Genomic DNA, 27,896 nt, shown 5'->3' with positions numbered 1-27,896 from the left:
CTTGCCTGCCAATGCAGGAGACACGGGACAGGAATTCGATTCCTGGAACCAGAAGATCCCCTGGAGAAGGGCATGGCAACCCACTCCAGTATTCTTGCCTGGAGAATACCATGGACAGAGGAGCCTGGTGGGCTACAGCCCATAGAGTTGTAAAGAGACGGACGTGATTAAAGCGACTGAGCACACACTGGGCTTTTACTAAGTTTCAGGCACTAGCTGCTTTACATGTTCACATCCAGAACCTCCCCTAATATTTAAGAGGCCTGAGGCAAAATTAAAAGTGGAGATCAACATACCATGTCTCTAAATATGCAAATATAAATCAGGCTAACAAGCTATTAAATGTGTTTATCTCCTGTCTAGACAAAGAACACTTTCATAATGACTTGAAAGGCCAGATTCAAATTTGCAATTATTAGACCCCTCTCAGTGTCATGCTCAAGAACAGACGGGCCATGCGGCACCCATTTTTCTTCCTACTGTCCCCAACTCCAGCCCTCACTTGAGGGACCTCACGTACATGTGTGTGGCCTCCCTCAACCCACACAGCACATCAACAGCTGTCCTTTGTACTCTCAAGCCTGGAAATGAACACACCCTTAATTTGATGCAACCTGTCTTGGGGAGACCTGACCCTGGCACCCCAGTTAGTTCTAGCCAACACAGACTGTCTGGAAGGAAGATCAGTTACTTATCAGGAGATTTCAGGTCCAGGTATATGTAGTATGTTCTAGAAGGAGAAGGGGAGGGGGCTACTCACTGGATGGGCACAATCTCTTGACCTTGTGGACTCCTTACACCATAAAAAGGACCAGCTACATAATTTGGAGAACCAAGTGCAAAATGAAAATGCAGGATCCCTTGTTTAAGCAGAAGTAAAAAGTAATATTATTAAAGCTACTAAAATATAAAGCTTTTTTCTTTCTTCCATAGCCTTTCTTCGCTTGTCATGGTAATTTTCTTTGTAATTTAAAGTTATTCTAAATTTGAAAAATTACAATTATAAAGTAATTATAAAGTATTCATGTGACTTTTACCATTCATCTTTACATGGTGCAATGCTAGTTCTAAATGCACATATAAGAACATTTAACTTCTATATAGAATATACAATTCGTATTTTATAACTCGTACATGCATATGTATTTCATTCTTGCCAAAATAGTGAAAACAGTGTACAAAACTAACTTTTAAGTGTTTTTACTTCACATCTTGCTTGCCAGATGCTCTCTACCTTTGGCTCACTGGTGAGTAAGGAAGGACTGAAAGGAAAAGGAACTATGGGTTGTTCTATTTTTCCTTTTCCTTCTATATCATCATTATCAATATAAGTAGATGACTAACAAAGGAAAATGGAGAAGGAAATGGCAATCCACTCCAGTATTCTTGCCTGGAGAATCCCATGGACAGAGGAGCCTGGTGGATATAGTCCATGGGGTCACAAAGAGTTGGACACGACTGAGTGAGTGAGAAGCAACAAAGGGAACTAACGTGAATAAGAAAGGATATAATAATTTCTTGGTTGCTTGTGTTTCTTGGAATGTCATTGCCTTCTTTCTGCATTCAAAGTTCTGGATTAAGCTGAAAGCACAGCCTTTCCAGGCTGTCAGGGCACTGTCTACTTAGATAAAATATGTTTATCTTGTATTCACTTGGAGTCTCACTGAAATCCAACACTTTGTGAGCTCACCTGAATTTGTGCTCATGGACCTCATGAATGCTATATGTAAAGGAAGTGGCAAGAAATGGTGGGCACACATCCCTCTTCCCATCAGACTCTACTTATAAAAAATAAGTTCAAAGAAAAAAATGACTAAGAATTTTAGGACAACTACAGCAGAGCATTGAGTCAAGTGCAGGACTTTTCTGAATCCAGGGCCATATGTGATGACTACACAAGTCTCACACCCATAAAGCTAGCCTAGGGGAGGCACAGCCAGCAAAGGGCAAGCGCAGGGCCCTCTAAAGAGAAAGGATGTCATATCAAAGGCGGTACAGACAGGCAAATAGGGCTGAAGAGTTCAGTAATCTGCCTGTAGTCTCAGTTGGTAAATGATTTAAGTAATATTTAAGCCATAGTTAGTCAAAATCTGTAGAGTAATCTCTTAAATAAGTTTACTGTACTTCCTCCTGAAAAAAAACCAGTTGCATAAACTGGGCCAATAGTGTACAAGCCTCAGATTTTCAGGTATTCTTTTTCCCATAGCCAAGAAGCATTTCCGGGTGAATTTTTTGGCAGGCTGATTCTAGAAACATAACTGCATTTGTAATAATACTATCCATAAAACACTAGCCTGATGAAAAGAGAATATACAAGCAATTTTTCTTAGTAGTAATAATTAGAATACATAGAATAATAAGCATAACAATAAAAATTATTATTATGTAATACTAACAAAAAGAATAGCTAACATATATGTGTGTGTGTGTGTTAAAGTCGCTCAGTGGTATCCAACTCTTTGTGACCCCTTGGACTGTAACCTGCCAGGCTTCTCTGTCCATGGAATTCTCCAGGCAAGAATATCGGAGTCGGTTGCTATTCCCTTCTCCAGGGCATCTTCCTGATCCGAGGATCAAACCCAAGTCTCCTGCATTGTAGTCAGATTCTTTACCAACTAGGCTACCAGGGATAGCACTTACTAAGTGTCAGGTACTGCTCTGAGAGCTTCTGCTATATTATCTCATTTTTATTTCACAGAAACCCTTTAAGTTTGGTAATATTATTATTCACATTTTACAAATGAGAAAACTGAGGTAAAGAGGTTCCAACAAATTTAGTAAGGTCACACAGCTGATTAGAGATAAGAGTTTGCAGTTTGAACCCAGAATTGTTTGTTTGTTTCTTGTGTTTTTTAATCATAAAATAGGGAAAATATAAAGTTTATTCATATTCAAATTGACTACATTAATATAGTGTGGCCTTTTATTGAAGCATGGTTAATTTACAATGTTGTATTAGCTTTGGGTGTATAGAAAAATGGTTCAATTATATATATATAACTGAATATATATATATATATATAAAATGGGCTCGCTAAAAAGTTTGATTTTAAATAAAAATAAAAGACACATTTTTCATTTTCACCAAGAACTGTATTGAACAACATATTCACTAACTGAAAAAAGTTTTTGGCCAAAACATTATTTAAACATATATATATATGTATGTATACACACACACACACACACACACACACAAATATATATGTATTTTTTTTCAGATTCTTTCCTCAGTTCAGTTTGGTTGCTCAGTCGTGCCCAACTCTTTGTGATCCCATGAACTGCAGCATGCCAGGCCTCCTTGTCCATCACCAACTCCCGGAGCCTACCCAAACTCATGTCCATTGAGTCGGTGATGCCATCCAGCCATCTCATCCTCTGTCGTCCCCTTCTCCTCCTGCCCCCAATCCTTCCCAGCATCAGGGTCTTTTCAAATGAGTCAGCTCTTTGCATCAGGTGGCCAAAGTATTGGAGTTTCAGCTTCAACATCAGTCCTTCCAATGAACACCCATGACTGATTTCCTTTAGGATGGACTGGTTGGATCTCCTTGCAGTCCAAGGGACTCTCAAGAGTCTTCTCCAACACCACAGTTCAAAAGCATCAATTCTTTGGTGCTCAGCTTTCTTTATAGTCCAACTCTCACATCCATACATGACTACTGGAAAAACCACAGCCTTGACTAGACAGACCTTTGTTGGCAAAGTAATGTCTCTGCTTTTTAATATGCTGCCTAGGTTAGTCATAACTTTCCTTGCAAGGAGTAAGCGTCTTTTAATTTCATGGCTGCAATCACCATCTGCAGTGATTTTGGAGCCCCCCAAAATAAAGTCTGCCACTGTTTCCACTGTTTCCCCTGTTTCCCCATCTATTTGCCATGAAGTGATGGGACTGGATGCCATGATCTTAGTTTTCTGAATGTTGAGCTTTAAGCCAACTTTTTCTATTACAGGTTATTACAAGATATTGAATATAGCTCATTGTATTGAATAGAGCAGGTTTGTTGCTTCTATTTTTCGTATATTAGTGTGTATATGTTAATTTGAAATTCCTAATTTACCCCCTCTACTTTGGTAACCAGAAATTTGCTATGTCTGTGAGTCTATTTTAGATTTGTAAATAAGTTCATTTAAATAATTTTTTTAGATTCCACACAAAAGTGATACCATATAATACTTATCTTTGTCTGATTTGCTTCACGTAATATGATAATCTCTAGATCCATCCAAGTAGCATTATTTTATTCTTTTTTATGGCTGAGTAATATTCCATTGTATACATACACCACATCTTCTTTATCCAGTCTTTTCTTAATGGACACTTATGTGACTTCCGTACCTTGGTTATTGTAAGCAGTGCTGCTATGAGCATTGAGGTGCAAGAATCTTTTTGAATTACGCTTTCCTCCAGATATATGCACAGGAGTGGGACTGCAGGATCATGCTGCTGCTGCTGCTGCTGCTAAGTCGTTTCAGTCGTGTCCAACTCTGTGCGACCCCATAGACAGCAGCCCACCAGGCTCCCCTGTCCCTGGGATTCTCCAGGCAAGAACACTGGAGTGGGTTGCCATGTCCTTCTCCAATGCATGAAAATGAAAAGTGAAAATGAAGTCGCTCAGTCGTGTCCGACTCTTCGCGATCCCGTGGACTGCAGCCTGCCAGGCTCCTCCATCCATGGGATTTCCCAGGCAAGAGTACTGGAGTGGGTTGCCATTTCCTTCTCCAAGCAGGATCATATGGTAAGACTATTTTTAGTTTCTTAAGGAACCTCCATTCTGTTCTCCATAGCGACTGTACCAATTTACATTCCCATCAACAGTGTAAGAGGGTTCCTTTTTCTCCATACTTTCTCCAGTATTTACTATTTGTAGACTTGTTGATAGCCATTCTCTCTCTCTCTCTCTATATATATATATATATATGTGTGTATGTACACACACACACACACACACACACACACACACATCCATCCCTGTATTAGTGAAGTCTACTTGCAGACAGGTAGAACTAAGCCAACTGACCAAGACAAGGTGATCAATAAATATTTTTAGAATAATAGTACAGGGAATGTTAATAGCATTTTCATTTATCAGACATAACTAAAATCTTACATTAACTAGTTTTCTTTTTACTTTTCAGAAAGATTTTTTTTAAGTTTCCATTTCAAATCTAGTTTTTTTCATCATGTAGGCAAGATTTCATATACAGGAAAATTTCTTATTTAATTAAATTTCCTATATCTTCCTTATCTACACTGACAGTAAGGCCAGGAACCAGGAAATAAGGGAAAAATCCTGATGACTCACAAAATTGTTAGAAGGTACTGTTCTAAACATGGCTATTAACTTCAGAATTGAGCGTCAAACAAATTTGCTATCAATGTACAGAGTTCATTGTCTAGCTTCCTTGTTTGTTTTAGTTTTTTTGTTTTAATGATGGATAGTATGTGGATCAAATTTGCTAATATAGCATGACCTAGTTGTCTAGTTAGCTTGCTTTCTGTTTTATTACCAGGTAATATAAGATCTATGGGGAAACAGGTATCAAATATGCATACCTGGTAGTGAATCAGTAGTCCTGAATAATAAACAGTGACAAAGGTAACCAAGGGTAGGGTTCACTCAATTTCCTCATCTGAGAATGAGGTTAGAGAAGTGCTGTGAGCAACCCCATTGATTAGCAACAACAAAAATAATAAAATAATTGTTACTAAATTAAATGTACATATATATAGTATTTATATATACATATTATTTGTAAAGTGTAATGAGGTGTATACACTTATACACCATTTCATGAACTATAAATAGGTACTGACTTTCTAGAAAGCAATTGGCAATGTCAAAAGCCATAAAAATCTCCCCTTCACACATTAGATTACAAACAGTATCTATCATAAGGAAATAAATAAACGTGCCAACAAAGTTATTCAGAGCAGCATTCTCTGAAAGATACTCAAATTGAGTATCTTTGTAGTATCAGTACAATGTAATAGTAAATCAATGTAATAGTAAATTTTATTGTACTCATGATGAAATTTTACTCAATCATTTTGGTTTATGAAATATTGATATAAAAATGCTTTAAGAATACATATTCTTTCACTAGTTACGAAGCATTGGCCAAGTTATCTCTCTGTACTAAAGCTTCTTTATATGTGGTATAAAATGAAAACATCATAGGACTGATGTGAAGATTAACTGAATGACTATAAGAAGGGTGGTTAGAACAGGGTCCAGCACAGAAGAATCACTAAGTCAATATTGGTTATCTCATCAGCTACATTATCATCTTCATTCTTATTCCAAAACAGTCTTTTGGTAGAATGCTCATAATATATCTAATTTTTAAAGGTTTACAAAATTGAAAATGTATATATATGAAATGAGGAAAATGGAGAATATACAGTTCTGCTGTATATGGACAACATCTCAACAGTGCTTTCACTTCTGACCACTGCATACAATTCTACAGAGATTAGCAAATTTTCAAGAACCTTGTATTGGTCTCCAGAGTGGTGCCCAAAGTTGATCTACAGAATGATGGTCCTGAGTGTGCAACTAAACTAATTCTGATATGAAATAGGAGATGTCACAGAAAGGCAAGCCCAAACACACTCAAAGAGGACAAGTAAATGAGCTTTCTTCTATCCCTGGTGGCTCAGATGGTAAAGAATCTACTTGCAATGTGGGGTGGGTTTGAACCCTGAGTTGGGAAGATCCCCTGGAGGAGGGCATGGCAACCCACACCATGAAGAATCCCCATGGACAGAGGAGCCTGGCGGGCTACAGTCCATGGAGTTGCAAAGAGTTGGACATGACTGAGCAACTAAGCACACACACACACACAGCAAATGAGCTTTCTTCTCTCTCTTTTCCCATAACAGATTACCATTTTCAGTTCAGTTCAGTTGCTCACTCGTGCCCAACTCTTTGTGACCCTATGAACTGCAGCATGACAGGGCTCCCTGTCCATCACCAACTCCCGGAGCCTACCCAAACTCATGTCCATTGAGTCGGTGATACCATCCAACCATCTCATCCTCTATCGTCCCCTTCTCTTCCTGCCCTCAATCTTTCCCAACATCAGGGTCTTTTCCAATGAGTCAGCTCTTCACATTAGGTGGCCAAAATATTGGAGTTTCAGCTTCAACATCAGTCCTTCCAATGAACACCCAGGACTGATTTCCTTTAGGATGAACTGGTTGGATCTCCTTGCAGTCCAAGGGATCACCATATTAATTTATCTGAAATTGATTTCTAAAAAAATTTTGAATCTGGCACTTCCCTTCTGTGAAAGTATTTGAGTGCCTCAATAAAAATTTTTCCTGTGGATAGAGACTGGAATATATGATGCTGGTGTCCACTGGAGGACATTCATTAAAGACTCTTGACACCTGCACTCACTCTTGGGCCCCATTACATTACCCAAGTTATCTTCAATATATTCTATTCAATATATTCTCTTTTAGAAAGAAAGGCCTGAAAAGAGTTAAAATTAAGTTTTCAAACTAAATGGATTAGGCTCCGGTTATCTGGGAAGTTCAATGACAGTATGTATTCCTGATTGATGCCAGATAATTAAGGCTTCCAGACACCCATATCAAGTAGTATCAAAGAATATCACATGAACTGAGGCTAGTTCTTCCAGAACAGCCTATATAGCAGCCTAATGCATCGGCCAACCAGGATTTTTTCACCTTGGGACCATCTCAGACTTTAGGAAATCATCCCCCAGATATTTTCAGAATCTGACCTAGGTATACAAAGTTGTCAGCAAAACTGATTTTGTATTGGTTCCTGGATAATGTACAGTAGGGCTGGTTTTGAGTTCTCTTCAGGCTACTCCTTTGCAGTGCTGTGTGAGATGTACCCAATATCTTTCAAATGAACAAACATATAAGTAGACTTAACTAACTTATATGAGCTGGTTTTCTATCACATGCAACCACAGAGTCCTGTTTAAAATACTCATACAATATAATTAACACTTCAGAAAATAATCTTTTTAGAGATTAAAAAAAAAAACCATTCATTGTAACCTTTTACAAGAACCTACTTCCTAAATTTTTGTTTCTTAACTATTGCTCTAACAATGTCTAGCACCTAGAACATAATATCTGTTGACTTGAATTCATTTATTCATTGAGCACAATTTGTACTGTATAATAGTCACTGTGCTTTAGTCTGGAACTACACGGTCCCTGCTCTTCCAGAGGTTTACGATTTAGTCAAGGAGACAAAGCAATTTCATGTGATGTGATACAGTGTCATGTAATTATAGGAGTATAAAGGAGAAAATGTAAACATTTCTGGGTATTCTAAGCTGGAAGAGGAGAGGGCAAGAAATTGAGGACTAAGAAGGTAATGAGAAAGTAGCTAAGCCACAGAGGAAGGCTTTGAATAAAATGCCAAAGATCTTGGACTTTAACCTACAGGCAATGGGGAAATGATGGTTTAAAAAAAAAAACAAACTGCAGCTGGATAAGATCATGTTTTATTGAGAAAGACTGTGTGCAGAATACACTGGGAGGAATTAGCATAAAGACAAGGGGTTCTGTTAGGACAGAGATTGCATCTCTGAACTAGTAAGTTATTGTACAAAGTTATAATGAGGTAAAATAAAATCATTCAGGGCCAACTGATTTTGTCTTTTTCATTACCTGTTGCAAATTTTCTACCTTTCTTACATTCTCTTTTACATGTAAATAACTGTGGAATAGTTATAAAAATATATTGAGAAATTGAGGTACAGAAGGGTCAACTAGTTTAACCAAGTTCATCCACAAAATGGTAAAGCTAGGGTTTGAACTCAAACAGTACAGTTCCAAACCCTTATATTCTTAACTGCTTTGCTTATGGCTGCCCAACAAGATAAGAGCTCTAGTATCTATAGCTTGGAAAAGGAGTATATATATGCATATGGACTTGAATACCCATCTCAGTAAACTTGAATCCCCTTAGAGTCTTAATCCACAGGTTGGAAATCACTCTCCTTTGATTTGGAAATCCCTCTCCTTTACCTAGCATGGCCATTAATATGTTCAAGTTCACATCTCCATATTAGAAATATTTGAAATCTTGAAATCTCAGAGTCCCACCTTTATATAGCTATAAATATAACTGATAACCACTTGAAAGTGAATATTATAATTATAAAATAATTCTGAGTCATTTTACAGAGAATATATCAATCAATCAGAGGAAAGCTCTACTATTCTTTCTACCAGAGCAAGTAAATGAGGTCTAGGTCTTTGTATTAGATTTCTAATAAGAATCACAGATACAGGCCATTTTCTGCCTCTGTGGTCCTGGGCTCTATTTCAAACACAATTCCAATATTTATTCTTCCATTGTAAAATAATAAAGTAAAATTAAATTAAAATAAGATAAAATATAACACTAAAATCCTATCCATTCTTTATGAGTCATGAGTCATTCCCTAACCCCATCTCTAGGACTGAATCAGAATATTTCACTCCTTCTTCTGTGCTATCTTGTGCTTTTATTACAGTATTTGTCAGAGTGCATTATAGACCTTCACAAGTCAGCCTCCTTCACTGAACTGTAGATTCCTTAAGACTAAGCACTTTTTTTTTTTCTTTATCTCTGAGCTTATCAGAAAGCAAATACTCCACAAATATTTAAGGCACTAGTCTAAAGACTATATGAAGTGTCATATAATATGTTTTGCCCAGACAAGATTTCTCTCTCTCCCCAGTCACAGAAATGTAGATCTTCTGGATTAGGAGAAGAAAACTGTAAAATATACGATAATTTGTGTTTTACATTAGAATTTTTATCATTTGTTTTTGTATTCTACCACAGATGGAGGGGCTGACTCTGAGTCAGCTTCCTTACCAGGAGAAATTATGTATCCTTGAGGAGTACAGCATAGGGGTTATGAATATGCCTTGGGAATCAGACCAGCGTTTCAGCTTGGTTCTGACACCTACTGGCTGCGTGACCTTGAGGATGATATTAAGGCTCAGCTTTCTCATTTGTAAAATGAGAAATGGTATCTACTCATGGGGTTCTTGTTAGGATTCAATGAGTTAATAGATTTAAAGAATATCACATAGTGCTTGGCATATAATAAGTGCTTAATGAATCATATTTGAGAAATTAAGACATGATACTCTATCTTAGAATGGATTCACCAAAATTAAACCCTGAGACAAGACTTCATATACAAGCAATTTATTAAGGAAGTTCTCAAAGAAAAAAATGGCAAAGGAGGAAAGAAAACAAAACAAAGAAAGATTAAATCAAGCAGGATGCTGATTACAGTCCTGTGGAGATTTTTTAAGGTTGTTTCCACAGGGAGCTCTAATATCTAAGCTACATCTTAGAACTTGTCCCAACTTGAAGCAGAGGCACTAAGATTTCACATCCCCTGCGCTTGTCAGTCACTGGCTAAGGACCACCTGGGAGGATGGAAGCTACCACCGGCTCTCTGCATAAACAGATTAAGCAGCTCCCATAGCCTGAGGACCATCCTCCAGAGAATGAGGAATGCCAGTGTGAGCCACTGAGAGAAAAGTCCCCTGACACAGAGAGAAGAGGTATACAGGACAGCAAAAAGGCAAGAGGAGATGGGGCAGAGCACTAACAGTGTCCACCACCATAGTCCAATGTGCAACCAAACAGGCAAAATACAGCTACCCATAACATGATGTAGAGACAAGAGACACAGTTCAAATCCCATGTTCTTCCTTCTATGGGCTTATTATTCAGAAAACTTACTTAACATCTCTTGTCTCTGTTTCACCATTTGTAGAAGGAGGAAGATAATAGGATATCTATCTCATGACTCAATTTGCTGTACAGCAGAAACTAACACAACATTTTAAATCAATTATACTACAACAAAATATTTTTAAAAAATAAAAATTTAAAGTTAGTGATTATGAAAACTAAATGAGTTAATGTAAAGTAACAATAAGAGTATCTGACATGGATGCTCATTAAATATTAGTTCTCCCTGATCCTTATAGGATCTCATATATATAACAGAATGGATTATAGAGATCATTATGAATAGATGAATCCATGAGTACTTGCTCCTGGCATAAAATTCTTTGGATAAACTTTCTGTTTAAAGCAATTTTGCTCAAAGGATTTTTTTTTCTCCTTGTGGCTCATCCAATTCTGATCACACAATGAGAAAGTCTTTAACTTAGGAATCATATGTTACAAAATTTCTGTAGCATCTGTTAACTTTACAAATCCTAAAAAGAAACAGGTATCTTGAGTTCAGGGTACAGCTGGTGTAACAAATAGCAATAGCAGCGGCAACCAGGGGGAGTAAGAAGGGACTGGCTCAGTGTTGGGAGCAGGAAGCCATGAGAAGAGGTCACACTGGGCAAAAGTCAGATGTTCTGGTTGGAGTTTTGCTACTAAGTCACTTATCTTCCTAGGACATGTGTTGTCATCCATAATATCAGTGGTTGAACTAGATGGTCTCTCAGGTCTCTCAGGTCTTCCAGCACTAAAATTGTATTATGAAGCTATTCAAAACCTCAACCCCTAAATCCTGAAATTGAGAGGATTCTCTGTGTAGAAAACCGTGTTATTAATCAAAAGGTACAGAAGTTCAGAGAAGGGAAATGACAGGAGGCATTTGTCAGGGAAACCTTTATAGGAAGCAGAATTTAAGCTAGATATTGAATAATTAGAAAAATGAATGTGGTCAAGGATATCATAGTGGAAAGTAAAGGTGATTTTTCACAAAGTATGAGAGAGAAATATTTATTACTGGTGGTATTAAAAGATAAAATTGAAACTGCGAATTGACCAGATTCTGATATATTCTAAATAGAAAATCAAGGCTTGTGCCAATCTGAAGGTAATGATATTCTCTTGAAGAATTAGAGACGGGAAAGATGACATTGTATGTGAGACAACTGATGTGCAAGAGGAACTGGAGCCGGAAAATCTGGTGACTAAGGATTCGGTAAGAAGGCTGCCTAACTGCTTGATTATGAAATTAAAAATCTTTGAAAATAGGGTTTTATACCATATGGCTAGCACTATAGAGACTAGTTGAACAAGGTATAGTTCCTCTAACGATGAGAGAAAAGGAAACCACCTCTGACTGTCTAAGGGCTTCCTTGGAGGCTCAGATGGTAAAGCGTCTGCCTGCAATGTGAGAGAGGGTTCGATCGCTGTGTAGGGAAAATCCCCTGGAGAAGGAAATGGCAAACCACTCCAGTATTCTTGCCTGGAAAATTCCACGGACAGAGGAGCCTGGCAAGCTACAGTCCATGGTGTCGAAAAGAGCTGGACAGGACTGAGCGACTTCACTTTCACTTTCTGACTGTCTATCCCCACATGAAGTACCTGTTGGAAAGTAGACTTCATTTCGTTTATATAAGACTATATAGCTCTTACATGGCAACCCACTCCAGTATTCTTACCTGGAGAATTCCATGGACAGAAGAGCCTGGCAAGCTACAGTCCACGGGGTTGCAAAGAGTTGGACGTAACTGAGTGAGTGACTATCACTCACTCACTCATCTTTAACAGGCTTAAATGTGCAAGTTTGGGAGCAGCAGCAGGAGAGAGCTAAAGTACCACTTTGTAGAACAGACAAAAGTATTTGCAGTTCCAGGAATTTAACAGTCCTGAAAAGAATAAGTGAGAATAAGCAGAGAATGAGAAAAGAAAGGGGAAAGCTGGTCACTAAGTACGAAGAAGGGCCAATAGGAAACCCTTATTGCTGAGATGTTCCAAGAAACTATAAATATGTGATTTTATACTGTTTCCTATTTAATTAATACTTTGGGCTTTTAAATCACAGACACATATACAAAACCCCCAGCCATTTCCTTTTCAGAAGTTGGAACTAATTTGGAAACGGGTATAGGAGTTAGAAAATCAAAATATTGGCTAGATCAATGGCAAAACTGGACCAAGAAATATGATTTGACCTGAAGCCACAGTTGGGATTTCTAATGCTTCTCTCCAGGTCTAGAACTCAGAAACATACTCCCTCTACTATCTCCAAAACATAGTTTGAAAAGCAGGTACTTATCTAATTAGGTACAGAGGGAACCACAACCTCCCATAAGTTGTGTACTTGCAGTAGAGAAAGAGAGATTGTTTTCCAGATCTGGCTCTGGAAGGCAGGAAAGGATTCTGACCAATGTGTGCTTAGCACAAGTAATCTAGAACAGAATATACACAGGGCGGACAGGAAGATCCACAAAAGGAGGAGGAAGAAACAATATCAAAGGAGGAATTCCAACCTATTTATACCCTAAATTCTATGTTATTAGTGGACAACTCATTACCTTCAGGAAATTTCATAAGGGGGAGTAACTCAGTTTTACAATTCAGAAAGAAACTCTTTTCATTTTTTAAAAATGAAGATATTACAAACATCATTCCTTCAAGGAAATCAAAAGTGAAATCATAGACTGAATGCCTGCCTCAATAATGCCAATCCAAATCCTCTTTTCATAAGGAAAGAAACTGGCTGTTACTGTTTTACCATGTGACTGACACATGATTTAAAAATCCCTTGACAAGAGATCCTGTGTCACTATGGCAATCGGAAATCTGACTCTCCCTGGGGAATTCAGTGTTACTCAACCTAAATTCCCAAAAAAAGAGGAGAATCTGGGATGGAATGTTAAAAAGAAAAAAAGAACATAAAATTAATATCTCATTTTCTTAACTTGGCATATTGATTCCCCTTATGAGTAGTGTAAGAGACTTTTGCTGTTTTTGATAAATGTAAAATAGCAAGGAGAAACATGTTTGTTTGTTTGCTTTATGGCTCTTGGAAAACAGTGTTACTCATTCAAATGTGAATTCACCATGATTTATGGCAGCCAATAAAATGCCTACTTGGGACAGAAAGAGAGTAGAATAGGGCATTATTAACACAGTAAATGTAAGTTCTCTAAATGCTCACTCAAACGTTGATACTATATAATAGAGACTGTTACCCATTGGATCTATTATTAATCAAATTCTACCAACTATCTTCCCTTTGGGTTATTATGTGAAAACTAAACTTAATAAAACCCTGTATTTTGAAGTTGAATAAAGTTTTTCATGTATAATAAAAGTATTATATAAAAACAATTCATTAAAAAAAACAATTCATAGTAATTATATTTGAAAAAATTTAACAATTTTTAATATTGCATATATCAACCTGAAAGTGAAAAGTGAAGTCACTCGGTCATGTCAGATTCTTTGTTACCATGTTTATGTACCTATTCTACTATTTTCTTAATATATCTTTAAATCAACTCACTTGAAAAAAAGAAAACAGAACTTGGTATCATTATAACAGTAATAGCTGTGAAATCCTAAGTTTTGATCTGTTGTTGTTGTTCAGTGGCTAAGTCGCATCCAACTCTTTGTTATGTTGGGTAACAACTAAATTTTTTTCTAAGCTCCTTGGTTCAGTAATAGACAAGGAAATCCAACCCTTCTAAGTGTCCTATAAGTTAGCCTCTTTCCCTAAGCATGATTTGATTTAGACCCATTTATCATGGTCTTTTCTGATTTTTGACCAGCCAGTCTCTGCCCCTAAAGCCCACATGAGATTGAGTTGATGGAGACCTTTGAAGCTGGACCAACCAACTAGGAATCTGGAAGAGGCGGACTAGTTATGGAAGGGGATAGCTCTGAGATACCATCTTTACAATTATCATTCCCTCCTTACAAATAGCATAAGAAATTCAGCAAAGGAGATATATGGAAAAATAAGTCAGGGCATACAATCATTTTCATTTCCATGGTGGTCCCTTTTCAGGCTCTACAAAGCATCACTCCTTTTTGGGCTCCCAGGAACAAGTAAAAGGAGAATGTGATAAATATTTGTCTACTTTCATGGCACATCATGTATCTAGTACTTGAAGGGAGCTTTTCCTAACACCTCTGGCAAAGATGAAGTATCTCTTTTCCAACATTCTAGCCAAGAGTTTCCTGATTTTATTGAGGGAACAATGGCCTCTCCTGATAATAACCTATATATCCCCCAAACATTAGGGAGGATCTGAGCTCCCAGGTTTCTCCAACATTTCAGAGACCTCAAACAAGTTTCTGTTTATGCATTGTGATATGTTTTTATTTGGGATTAAAATGGTAGGCCTTCACTAATTCAGGCAGTCCATCAGTTAAAAACAATTTCCTGAGCATTCTATGGGATGAGACCTTGCTCGGTGTACTTGAAGCCCCTAAGCTGGAGTTTAGGGAGAGGTAGGGGGAATCCCGGGGACGGCAGAGCCTGGTGGGCTGCCGTCTATGGGGTCACACAGAGTCAGACACGACTAAAGCGACTTAGCAGCAGCAGCAGCAGGGGGAAGTAGGAAGTGAGGTCATTGAGGAAACCAAGAAAGACTGCCTAATATATATTTGTCAATACCTAGTCTCCTAATCCCTCCAGGTAATCACAATTCACCTGCAGTGGCTAACATAGCAGCTCCACCCTTTATCTTGCATAAAATATTAATTCTATGAATGTAAAGTTATTCCATAATATTCCTGAATGAATGGAAGGAGGGTGTGAACACATATGATAAAACTTCTATCTTGATAAAAATCTTTTGCTTGTTCAGAATGTAGCACAGGTATCCTCCTACTTAAGCTCTTAATTTAAAGATGTTTTTTACTATTTTATTTTTAGTTCTCTTCTGGATTTCTGATGAGTCCTGGCTCCTTTTCTTTTCTTTTTTTTTTTAATAAATTTATTTATTTTAGTTGGGGGCTAATTACTTTACAATATTGTAATAGTTTTTGCCATACATTGACATGAATCAGCCATGGGTTTACATGTGTTCCCCTTCCTGGACCCCCCACCCACCTCCCTCCCCATCCCATCCCTCTGGGTCATCCCATTGCCCCGGCCCTGAGCCCTTGCCTCATGCATCGAACATGGAATGGTGTTCTGTTTCACATATGATAATATACATGTTTCAATGCTATTCTCCCAGAACGTCCCACCCTCACCTTCTCCCTCAGAGTCCATAAAATCGTTCTATGCATCTGTGTCTCTTATTCTGTCTCGCATATAGGGTCCTTTTCTTTAGGACTAGATATACTTAACTTATCATTATAATTCCTATCCTGACCTCCTTTTTTCATTAAAAAAAACTTATTATATTATTTGCCTTATAAGACAATATTGCCTTAGTGCAGAGTACGATAAAACTCTGGAGTAAGAATATTGGGTTCAAATACTGATTCTGCCATTCACTAGATATGTGATCTTGGTAAGGTACTAAAATTGTGTGCCTCAGTTTCCCCAAGTATAAAATGAAAATAATATTCATACTTATGTTACAGAGTTGCAGTAAGGAGTAAGTGAAAGAATCTCTACCCTGGTAAGTACTAAATAAATATTAACTATTAAGATGATTCACTCTGCCTCAATAATAACCAACACATACCATTCTTTTTTGATATACTTGATTAAAAACAAATTCTATTCATTCTTTATTGGACAGGGCTTTAAAAAATTTACTCTAATAACTTTATTAAATTTCTCTCAATTTATCAGTCTTTAAAATACTTAATTTAATTTTCAAAGCCATCTTATCTAATTTGGCATTATTTACATTTAGCAGTCTTAACATTCTCTTCTATTATTTTTACTGTTAATGCTGGGTAGGATTCGGGGCAGGAGGAGAAGGGGACGACAGAGGATGAGATGGTTGGATGGCATCACTGACTCGATGGACATGGGTTTGGGTGGACTCCGGGAGTTGGTGATGGACAGAGAGGCCTGGCGTGCTGCAATTCATGGGGTCGCAAAGAATCGGACACGACTGAGAGACTAAACTGAACTGAACTGAAAACTGAATAACAAAATAAGCATTTTTGTTTCCATTAATATCATGATGAAATTTTATTTTCACATTGCACCCTTCAGAAAATACAAAGTATACATCTATACTGAGGAAATTAGCCAGAATTAGAAAGCATAGAAAATATGTCCCAAAAGGAATATGTGCAATGTATTTTATAAAAAGTTCTGAACTCATCTATGATTCAGGTCATTTTACAGTAACATACAATAAAACAATTGTGTAATCTGAAGACAAATATTTTCCCACATATGTAAGTTTGACCTTTATACAGTCAAAGTCCCATAACTAGCCAATATTGATAATGTTCAGGAGTATATATATATATGGAGAGATTAAAAGTGAAAGAAATGCCCCTTGAACAACACTGGGGCCTGGACCAACTCAAGAGGAACAATGGGGTTATTCAGAAGTTTTGTCTTCCTCTTACTACTATACCTGCTGCAGGGGTCCAATACTTCCCTTGTTCGGCTGAATAACAATGGCTACGAGGGCATTATCATTGCTATAGACCCCACTGTGCCAGAAGATGAAACACTAATTGAAAAGATAAAGGTAAGAAAGTCATGGGATTTCTTCTATTTGAATTGATGAGAAAAAATATATACATAGTAGTTAATAACTGCAATGGAAACTTCTCAGTACTCAAGGAAGTTTAAAAGCACCAAGGTGCAGTAAAAAAAATAAAATAACACTGGAATGGGCAGTGGACATTGAAGGTTCCAGACAAGGTTCTACCCTGTCCCACCATGAGCTCAAAGACAAGGCATGGGGCCTCCCTGATCCTCTGTTTCTCCATTTATAAGTTAGCAACTGGACTTGTATGTTTTTTAAACAATGATTTACTGAATGCTTGCTATGGCATGACAGGAGAGAGAGCAGTGGATTTTTTTTTAAACTCTTGATCTCATGAAGTATATATTTTCTTCAGATGATACAGATAATAAAAACATGTCAATGTATAGCAGGTTCATGGCAGTAAGTTGCTATGCAGTAACATAAACTGGCAGAGGGCATAGGCAGTGATGGTGGGGCTAGGATAAGGGGAGAATGTAGGCTACTGTTTCATGCAGGGTAGTCAGGGAGTGTCTCACTAGATGTAACATCTGGACAGAGACCTGAGATGAGTGAGGGAAGAGCCCACTGAAAACCTTGGGGGTGGACACTAGGTGCAGCAGCATGGAGATGACAATATGCTCGATGTGACCAAGGAAACAACTGTGAATAGGCAGGAGGAAGAGTGGGGGAGAGCTGAAGGTGGAGAGGCAGCAGGGCCCAGAACCACTGGAAAGATTTGGACTTGCACTCTGAGTGAAATCAGAATCCATAGAAGAGGAGAGGTGTGCTCTCTTGTACTTGTTCTGGAGTCATTCTGTCTGCAGTGTTGAGGAAACACTGTAGAGGGTTTTCCCATGTCACTCATCTTATATAAGCTCTGTTAGAACATAGAAGTATTGAGAGATACTGTGTAGGGAGCTGACAGTGACTGTGAACAGGGATATTGTGGTAGACATCATTAATGTGGTGTGATCCTGAACCTGTTCTTTGCCATGAGCTTATCACAGACAGGTATGCTAATGATTTACATGTGTGGGGTAGGGGAAGGGAAGAGGGAAAAATAAGTCACAGAAGACTTCAAGGGTTTTGATCTGAACACTTGGAAGGGTGGAATTATCACTGATTGAGAAGGGAAAGACTTAAGTGGAGAAAACTTGGTGGCTGGGAGATCAGAAGTTAGTTTACAAAATTTTGAATTTGAGATGTTTTTGCCATTTCTTTCTCTAGGGGTCTTCCCAACCCAGGGATCTAACCTGAGTCTTTTATGTCTCCTGTATGTGCAGGCAGGTTCCTTACCACTAGCACCACCTGGGAAGTCCATTAGATATCCATATGGATGGAGATATGAATCTGAATTCAAGGAGGAAATCTAGGGAGAGATAAAAACTTGGGAGTCATCAGTGTGTAGATGAGATTTCAAACCATGAGAGTAACTGAGTTCACTTGGAAGTGTAGATACACAAGAGAAAGTTTCCAGGACTGAACCAAAGAGTCTTATATCTATTGTTTCATCCAACTATAACATTCCCTGTATAAAGAGACTGCTGTTACAGCCATGTAAATTAATTCTCCCTGTCACTCACCTCAACATTTACTAACTCTTTATATTCAACTCCTTCACAATTTTCCTTAAGCTCTCACTTTCTGCTTTCCCCATGGGTGTTGTTATCCATCAGAAGCTTATGAGCTTGACATGAATGGTGAGCAGGTGATATTGTGGCTGCCATTTATCATTCATTCTGCATAATCTTAAGCACAGCAGTATTTACTTACTGGTACATTTTGAATTCCAGGAAAATACAAAGATTAATTTACTGATAAACACAGGCTTGAGTAGCAGTTAATATATTTGATTCTGAATGATGGTTTTTTAATATCTAGCTGATCAGTATCAAACCTATCTGAAGCTCAGGAAACATATTTGGAAGAACTGTTTATCGGGGCAAAACATTTGTTAAAATGGTCCTCTATTGGATGTAAAAGTTCGATGTTTAGCAGACATTCCCAGATTAGAAGAATGTTTTCTGGCATTCTCTGAGTCCTCCACAAAGTGCTTACATTGATATTTTCAGACAACCTTGTGAAATACTCTCATGCACACTATATAGAAGGGAAAACTGGGATTTGGAAAAGGAAATAATTTTCCCGAGGTCACGTTAAATAGTACAATCAGAGCTGAGATCCTGCACATGGGTTTTGAAGGCTGATAGATATGGATTTCAGATCCAGTTTACATAAGATTTAAAAAAATCGCTCTTTTTGTAAAGGGTGAACAGTGAACATACTGTTATTCTTGGGATACTATCTGACCATAGTAAGGTATGTTGGATTGATCCATAATTTATGACCTGAGTTTCAATTGTCAACTTTCATTATTCCTTTTATTCATGTGTCTTTTGGGTTTAAGAGTAATTTTTTTTTAATATTAATATCTTAATCTTCTTTGATCTAACTAGGATATTATAGGAATTTTGAGAAGGATGGAATATTATAAAATTCTGCATGGAAGCCTCTGAGAACCATTATTAGCCACCCCAGCGGGCCCCAAGATATCACAGTCATCTGATATAGGGTATTTGAAATCCCTCCATGACTTTATAAACATACCACTACCCAAGACAGCTGTATAGCGTTACAAGACTACAAAATAAATTAAATCCCGTGGACTTGTACAATTCCCAGCCCACAAAACTGTATGCAGTGATCCTATTTTCCCAAACTGCACTACAATTCAATTTACTATATGCCATATACACTCACAGGGACAGAGAGAATCATCACTTTAAGCAGAAAACAACTGACTGAGATCTAAATATCCCAAAACAAAAAGAGAGGAGAGACATTCTTAAGGAACCTACTTAGGTAGAAAATTATTTCATCTGCTTTAGGCCAGTGACGAAGTAATCTTTGGTCTAATTTAGGAGATCTCTGAAGTCCTCTTCCAAACTCCTAGCCAGTTCTCTGGGTCTTCAGTTTTCTGTACCCTTGCTTCTGACTGATCCCTGGCTCAGAATCCAGTTTGCTTGCTGGTCATCAGCACATGTAATCCTCTGTTTCCTATCTGTAAATTAGCAACTGGACTTGTCTGTTCTTTAAATAATAATTTATTGAATGCTTGCTTATGGCATTCCAGGTGAGAAAGCAGTGAATTTTCTTAAAGCTCCTGATCTCTTTCAGTATACACTCTCTTCAGATGATAAAGATAATAAAAAAAAAAATCAAAATAAATCAGCAAAGGGAAACAGGCAGTCTTTGTAGAGCTGGGGTAGGGAGAGAATGTGGGTTACTGTTTCATGCAGGGTGGTCAGGAAATGTCTCACTAGATGTGACATCTGGGCAGAGGCCTGAGATTAGTGAGGGAAGACCCACTGAAAATCTGGGAAGGGGACAGCGATTGCAGTGGCATGGAGGTGACAGCATGTTTGATGTGACCAAGGAAACAACTGTGAATGAGCAGGAAGAAGACTGAGGAGAGCTGAAGTTGGAGAGGTAGCAGGGCCCAGACCACTGGAAAGATCTGGGCTTTTACTTCGAGTGAGATTAAATCCATAGAAGGATCTGAGCAAAGGTCAGGTGTGCTCTATCTTGCTTATTCTGAGATCACTCTGATGGCAGTGTTGAGGACACTCTACAGGGCTTCCACTTATCACCCATCCTGTATAAGTTGTGAGCATAGAGGTGTCAAGGGACATTGGTAGAAAGCTGCAGCAGATGAAAAGTGATGGTGAATAGGAATGGAGATATTGTGGGAGAGATCATTAATGTGGTGTGATCCTGGACATTTTCTGAGAGCATTATGGAGAAATTTGCTGATAGTTTAGATGGGTGGGATAGAGAAGGGTTGAGGGAAAGTAGGAGTCAGAAACTTCACGGGTTTTTGCTAGAATACTTGGAAAAATATAATTATAATCAATTGAGAAGTAACCGCCAACCTACTTTGGGAGCTCTGTAAAGCCCTTGTCATACCAACAGCCAGTCCTCTGGTCTTCAGTTCTCTGTACTCTGGCTTCTGGCTGATCCCTGCCCTGAGCCTAATCACTTTAATGATCTCCTCAATACACTAAAAGCACTCTAGACCATCTTCCAGAGAAAAAGAAAGAAATCCTTGGAATTTCTGAAGAAGAATTATATTCTGGTCTTAGGTCAGGAAGAATTAAAAAGGAGGAGATATTTTCAAATAAAAAATACTGTAGACTGTGCTGTTTGCCAGCAACATGAAGAGGGTGACGTCATCATCCAGCACCCAGGATTCCTCAGTTTTTCAGTGGATTTGATCATGTAGAATAGATCACCAAAGAACCTTTCAACCATCTATTTCCTCCACTAGATAATAAGCTCTTCTGAGGAACTATTTCTCCTATTAATCCTAACATTTTTGGGTTTGGGATACTGATAATATAATACATATTATTTTCACATTGATGGCAGAGCAAGAAGCTCTGCCTAAAAAAGCTCTGCCTCTCCTATGAACTTTTCCATTACTCCACTCCCTGTGCTCCCAACCCAACTGCCTCTCCTGGGAGGTAGTGAAAACTTCTTCTATGACCCATCCATATAAACTGTTTTTCTCAGTTTGCATCAGGTAAGGCTGTTCCTTACTAGTAATTACAATAGTGATGATATCAATGAGTTTTATGACTACCTTGTGTAGAATACTTATTTATAACTCATTTCATGTTTATGCCATCCTTAAAGATAGATAGGTTGTAACAGTATATTAAATAGATATGAAGGCTGAGATTCAAAGCAGTCACATAAACCAGTTAAATTTTAATAGCAAGAGGCTTAAGCTAGCATTAAAACCAAGTCTAGCTGCTTCCAAAGTCCATGCCTTTTATCATATTAATCAATTCCTCATAATGCAAACATAAGTATTTGCCTTTTGATGTAGGATTATAGAAGACTGAAAGCTGTTAAATGTGCAAATTAAGTCATAATTTTGAACTGACAGATGACAGATTTTGATTTTTGAATCAGAAACCCTACTCACCAGTCAGTTGCTTTTTTATTAATGACTAAAGGTGAGAAATGCCTGTGATGAATGCCTGTTCATTTAGTCTACTCTCCCTTGGCCAGCCTAACTTCTCTTTTTTCCTATAACAGAGCATGGTGATTGATGCATCTACTTACCTGTTTGAAGCCACAGAAAACAGATTTTTTTTCAAAAATGTATCAATATTAATTCCAGAGAACTGGAAGAACATCACTCAATATAAGAGGCCAAAACATGAAAGCTACAAACATGTAAGAATCAAAAAGCATCTCTTAAAAATATTTTCTCTGCTGGTTTGATGTTAATTAATCATTTCATAATTTTTTAGACAAATGTTATAATTTCTATTCTGACCTTTTAAACAACTTTTTAAACATTCTCAGGCTGATGTTAGAGTTGCTCCACCTACACTCCCAGGTAGATATGAACCATATACTAAGCAATTCACAGCCTGTGAAGAAAAAGGAGAATATATTCATTTCACTCCTGACATTGTACTTGGAAACAAGCAAAATGAATTTGGACTATCAGGTAGGAATTTTGGTTAAAACAAATATTTTGCAATGATTCCAACATGCAGATTTATATCCAGGTTCAGTATACAAGCCTCGTAGGCTTAAATCCCGACTCCCCTATGGTTGTGTGTGACCTTAGACAAGTGACCAAGACTTTCTGTGCTTATTTCCTTCAAAAATGATGAATAGAGGAGCTGCTCCCACCTTATAGAATTGTTGGAAACATTAAACTAGATAATCCTTGTAAGTGTACTCAGTATGGTCTCTACAGAAATTTGAATATGGGACAGCCATGATAAATTTTTTCCTTTAGGCCCCTTCAATGAACATTACTTAGTCTTTTATCTTTGTCAAACAAGTCAGTCCTCGTCCTCAACATTTTCTGGACCTGTTCTCCACCTCAATCCTAAAGCCCCATCATCCCATCCCATCCCAGCCTTATCTCCCCCCCTTACTTTGGTCTGACCATGTTTGTTGTACTTGGCACCTTTAGTCCCTTGTGCCTTCCTAGATATAGTTTCTTTTCTACTTGGCATGTCCAGCAAAGTCGGTCATGTCACCTACTAGTGTAAATAGCACAACTCCCTTACCACTTTTATCCTTATGTTTTATTCAACTTTCCATTTCTTCATACTGAATTTCTAGACAGTTTCTTTTGACTCCTGTAGTATCTTTCCAAGATTGTGAAAGAAAATTATAAAACTAATTGGTATTGTTTTAAAAAACACATTTCACAAGGTCAATGAAGCTGTCAAATCTACTCAACAATGATTGGACTTGCTTCCTATGATCTCGCTCATTCCCCCTAACAGTTGTTCTAAATATCTATCACTTTTTGTAAGACCAATAACCAATCTTTTTCACCTTATAAGTTAAAGAATGCCTTCATTGAGAAAGTAGAAGCCCCTACCTTCTACCTTTCTACTTCCAAACTCATGTCCACATCATCTCCCTCCGTCTCCACCTGTCTTAGAAGAGGAAGATTTTCTTCAGTTTTTAAAAACAATGCCCCCATTGGAGCACTTATTCTCTTCCCACACTCCTCAGATTACCCCATCCTATAACTGACAGTTTCCCCCTCTTTCTTAGACAAGTGTTTCTCCCGTAATGTGATACATATGTTTGTGGGAAAACTCAAATTCTGGAAAACAATGCCTTAAAAACAACAGAGCTTTGGGAGGAAATAAGATTAAGAAGAAACTCTTCAAAATCTATGCAATTTGTAATAAAAATGATAACAGCAAAACAGTAGTTCCCTGGAAAGAGCTTTTGGACCCTCAAGCAGCAGTTCAGTGTGTCTGGAAGCTGCCTCCAAAGCAGATACTAAAAGTAAACACACACACACACACACACACACACACACATAGTGAAATACTATTGGAAGTAAGAACAGGGCTAGTAGGAGCTGAGCCAATAATTGAGATAGGAATGGAATTCTAAGTCAGAGGAACTGCTTTTTAATAACAATTATATATAATTAAGATGTATAACATGACGATTTCATATACCTGTACATAGTAAAATGATAACCATGGTTGAGCTAATTAACATATCATCTCCTCACATAGTTACCCTTTTGTATATGTGGTGCCCTGGAGAAGGGATAGGCTACCCACTCCAGTATTCTTGGGCTCCCCTGGTGATTCAGATAGTAAAGAATCCACCTGCAATGTGGGAGACCTGGGGGTCAATCCCTGGGTTGGGAAGATCCCCTGGAGAAAGACATGGCAACCCACTCCAGTATTCTTGTCTGGAGAATCCCCATGGACAGAGGAGCCTGGCAGGCTACAGTCCATGGGGTCACAAACAGTCAGATACAACTGAGCAGCTGAGCACAGCACACCACAGCACATGTGTGGTCAGAGTACCTGAATTCTATTCTTTCAACAAATTGAGGAAACCATGGGAGCCAGGCAACCAGCCATGAGCTGAAAAGAAAGTCAATCTGACGTGGACTATTCTAAAACAGGAACCACAGATGCAGGCAGATATGAGTTTTCTTAAAATTCACCAAATTTCTATCACAGTAGTTGATATGAGAGCTTTTTCCTCCCACACTGAAGGATATAAATAATTCATGCTCACTCATTGGCACCATTTGCCTAAGAAACCTAAAAACAGTGTTTTTAAACTTTAATGTATAAAGTAGTAACTTAGGGGTCTTGTTATTAATAATAACCAAATTCTGAGTCATTAGGTCTAAAGTAAGCACAACATTCTACGTGTCTTGTCAGCTCCCAAGTGATGCTGACACTGCTGGTACAAGGAACACGAATTGAGTAGCAAAGCTTTAAAGAAGAAACATGACTTCTTCATAATGGTGACATTTTCCTTCTATTTTCATGTCTCATGAGGTCATTATAGTTGGAGAAACACACATTGTAGTGGGCCAGACTACATTTTCAAATTTTACTTCTCCATTTCAATTTCCACTAAAGTTTTTCCTAATATTGCTAAAACAAAAATGTACGTATTCTTCTTTGAGCATTTCAAGCTTGGATTTAACCTTTATGCTTCTATCAATCCTGAAACTCTTAGAGAAAAAATGTTTAGTTCTGACTCAATCTCTAGAACCTTATTCTACTCAAGGACACTATCTTACTCATATCTATATTTCTAAGTATCTAACTCAGTGCTGAATATATATAATTAAAAATAATTGTTTTCATTTAATTAATGCTTATATGTGCTGCTGCTGCTGCTGCTAAGTCGCTTCAGTCATGTCCGACTCTGTGTGACCCCATGGACTGCAGCATGCCAGGCCTCCCTGTCCATCACCAACTCCTGGAATTTACTCAAGCTCATGTCCATTGAGTCAGTGATGCCATCCAACCATCTCATCCTCTGTCGTCCCCTTCTCCTCCCGCCTTCAATCTTTCCCAGCATCAGGGTCTTTACAAATGAGTCAGCTCTTCGCAACAGGTGGCCAAAGTAATGGAGTTTCAGCTTCAACATCAGTTCTTCCAATGAATATTCAGGACGGATTTCCTTTAGGATGGGCTGGTTGGATCTCCTTGCAGTCTGAGGGACTCTCAAGAGTCTTCTCCAACACCACAGTTCAAAAGCATCAATTCTTTGGCGATCAGCTTTCTTTATAGTTCAACTCTCACATCCATACATGACTACTGGAAAAACCATAGCTTTGACTAGACAGACCTCTGTTGGCAAAGTAATGTCTCTGCTTTTCGATATGCTGTCTAGGTTGGTCATAACTTTCCTTCCAAGGAGTAAGCGTCTTTTAATTTCATGGCTATAGTCACCATCTGCAGTGATTTTGGAGCCCAAAAAAATAGTCTGCCACTGTTTCCACTGTTTCCCCAGCCATTTGCCATGAGGTGATGGGACTGGATGCTATGATCTTTGTTTTCTGAATGTTGAGCTTTAAGCCAACTTTTTCACTCTCCTCTTTCACTTTCATCAAGGGGCTCTTTAGTTCTTCTTCACTATCACTTTATTAGACATCCTCAAATTATGTTTTGTCTACAGCAGTGTTTTTCAAACTTTTTTTTATTATCAACCCTTAGTAAGCATATGTAGACATTTTTAAATTAGTTGCACCCTCATGAAATTTTAATACAATAGATGTGTTTTATATATGCTTATGCTGTGGTAGAAGTAACTTTTGTAGGGCTAAAAACCACGGTAATATTTAAGACTTTTGACCCCCAAGAACCTAAACTCAGAGTTCAAACTGTTCTGCCCATAGCATATACATAGTAAATGGTTCGTTGACTTAACAGATGTGGAATAAAAAATAATATGCGAAACGATATAATTAATGCAATGAAATGTAATGCAATATGTGTTTTATAAACAAAATACAAATGCTAGCAGCTATTTAAATATTCTGGATTTTAAATTTTTTATTAAAACATGAGGGACAAGTTATATCACTTAAAATATAATCATGGATTTGACATATTTTCCCACAGGTAGACTGCTTGTCCACGAGTGGGCCCATCTCCGCTGGGGAGTGTTTGATGAGTACAACGATGATGAGCCTTTCTACAGGGCAAAGTCAAGGAAAATTGAAGCAACAAGGCATGACCATTTACATTTTTTAATTACTGCTGGCAGTAACTTATTTTCCTTAGATTGATTTCTTTAAAAGCCTTTCTTTCATTTTTGTCCCAATGCGGGTAATGAATCCAGATCACGAAACAGAGCTTTTTGGTTTTTTAAGAAAATGTACCTGAAAGAAACTGGTTGTCCATTTAAAATACACATAGATTCAAGAGCATCTGACAGTCAAGTTGATTTATTTTTATACCTCTCTACCGTAGCTGCTAGAACTCATTAGTGCTGAAGTTATAGCTCTATGTAAAGGGTTATACTATGCTCTAGGAGGTAAAAATTATTTACGCTACAAAAGAATGAAAAAATAAGTAGTGGAGAATGCCAGCTGAGTAGGAAATCAACCAGCTTCAAAGAGCCAAGGAGAAATTTCTTGAGATTAATAAAGTTTACGTTAATATGCCTGTGAAGTGTCACACTTAACAACAGACAATCCTCTTGATTATGAGATCAAGAGAATAGAATATGTGGGGTAATAAATGTAAAATTGGGTGCCAGCTGCTTAATCAATCTTAGATGCCCTGCTGGGGATGAGGACTTATTTAAAAATGTACAAATTGCAGTGAAGATTCTTCCTCAGCACCATAGCACCAAGTTCTAGGATGCATATTTCAAAGATTATCATGTTGATAACATTTGTTTAGATCATGCATGCATGCTAAGTTGCTTCAGTTGTGTCCGACCCTTTGCCAGACTATGGACGGTAGCTTGCCAGGCTCCTCTGTCCATGGGATTCTCCAGGGAAGAATACTGGAATGTGTTGTTGTACCCTTCTTTCTCTAAGGGATCTTCCCAATCCAGGGATTGAATCCGTGTCTCTTATGTCTCCTGCTTTGGCAGGCAGGTTCTTTACCACTAGTGCCACCTGGGAAGCTCTTTGTTTAGGTCATATTCCCCTAAAAGCCTAGTCTCTGCTACAGAATATTCATCATGG

General features: G+C 37.9%; 1 protein-coding gene across 1 annotated transcript in view; it reads left to right on the top strand.

The window, feature by feature from the left end:
* The first annotated feature begins 17,218 nt into the window (after positions 1–17,218).
* Positions 17,219–27,896, top strand: part of CLCA4 (chloride channel accessory 4) — a 29,981-nt gene continuing 19,303 nt past the window's right edge. Inside the window, exons 1-4 of the mRNA XM_081489970.1 lie at positions 17,219–17,377; positions 22,484–22,624; positions 22,757–22,904; positions 26,821–26,929. Of these exons, the coding sequence (XP_081346096.1) occupies positions 17,219–17,377; positions 22,484–22,624; positions 22,757–22,904; positions 26,821–26,929 (557 nt within the window). The remainder of the gene's footprint in view (positions 17,378–22,483; positions 22,625–22,756; positions 22,905–26,820; positions 26,930–27,896) is intronic.

This window comes from Giraffa tippelskirchi, chromosome 5 (genome assembly GCF_054371585.1).
Source record: "Giraffa tippelskirchi isolate mGirTip1 chromosome 5, T2T-mGirTip1v1.2.pri, whole genome shotgun sequence".
Taxonomy (NCBI): Eukaryota; Metazoa; Chordata; class Mammalia; order Artiodactyla; family Giraffidae; genus Giraffa; species Giraffa tippelskirchi.
Note: the sequence above shows the minus strand (reverse complement) of the source record. Positions and strands in the feature narration are given on the sequence as shown.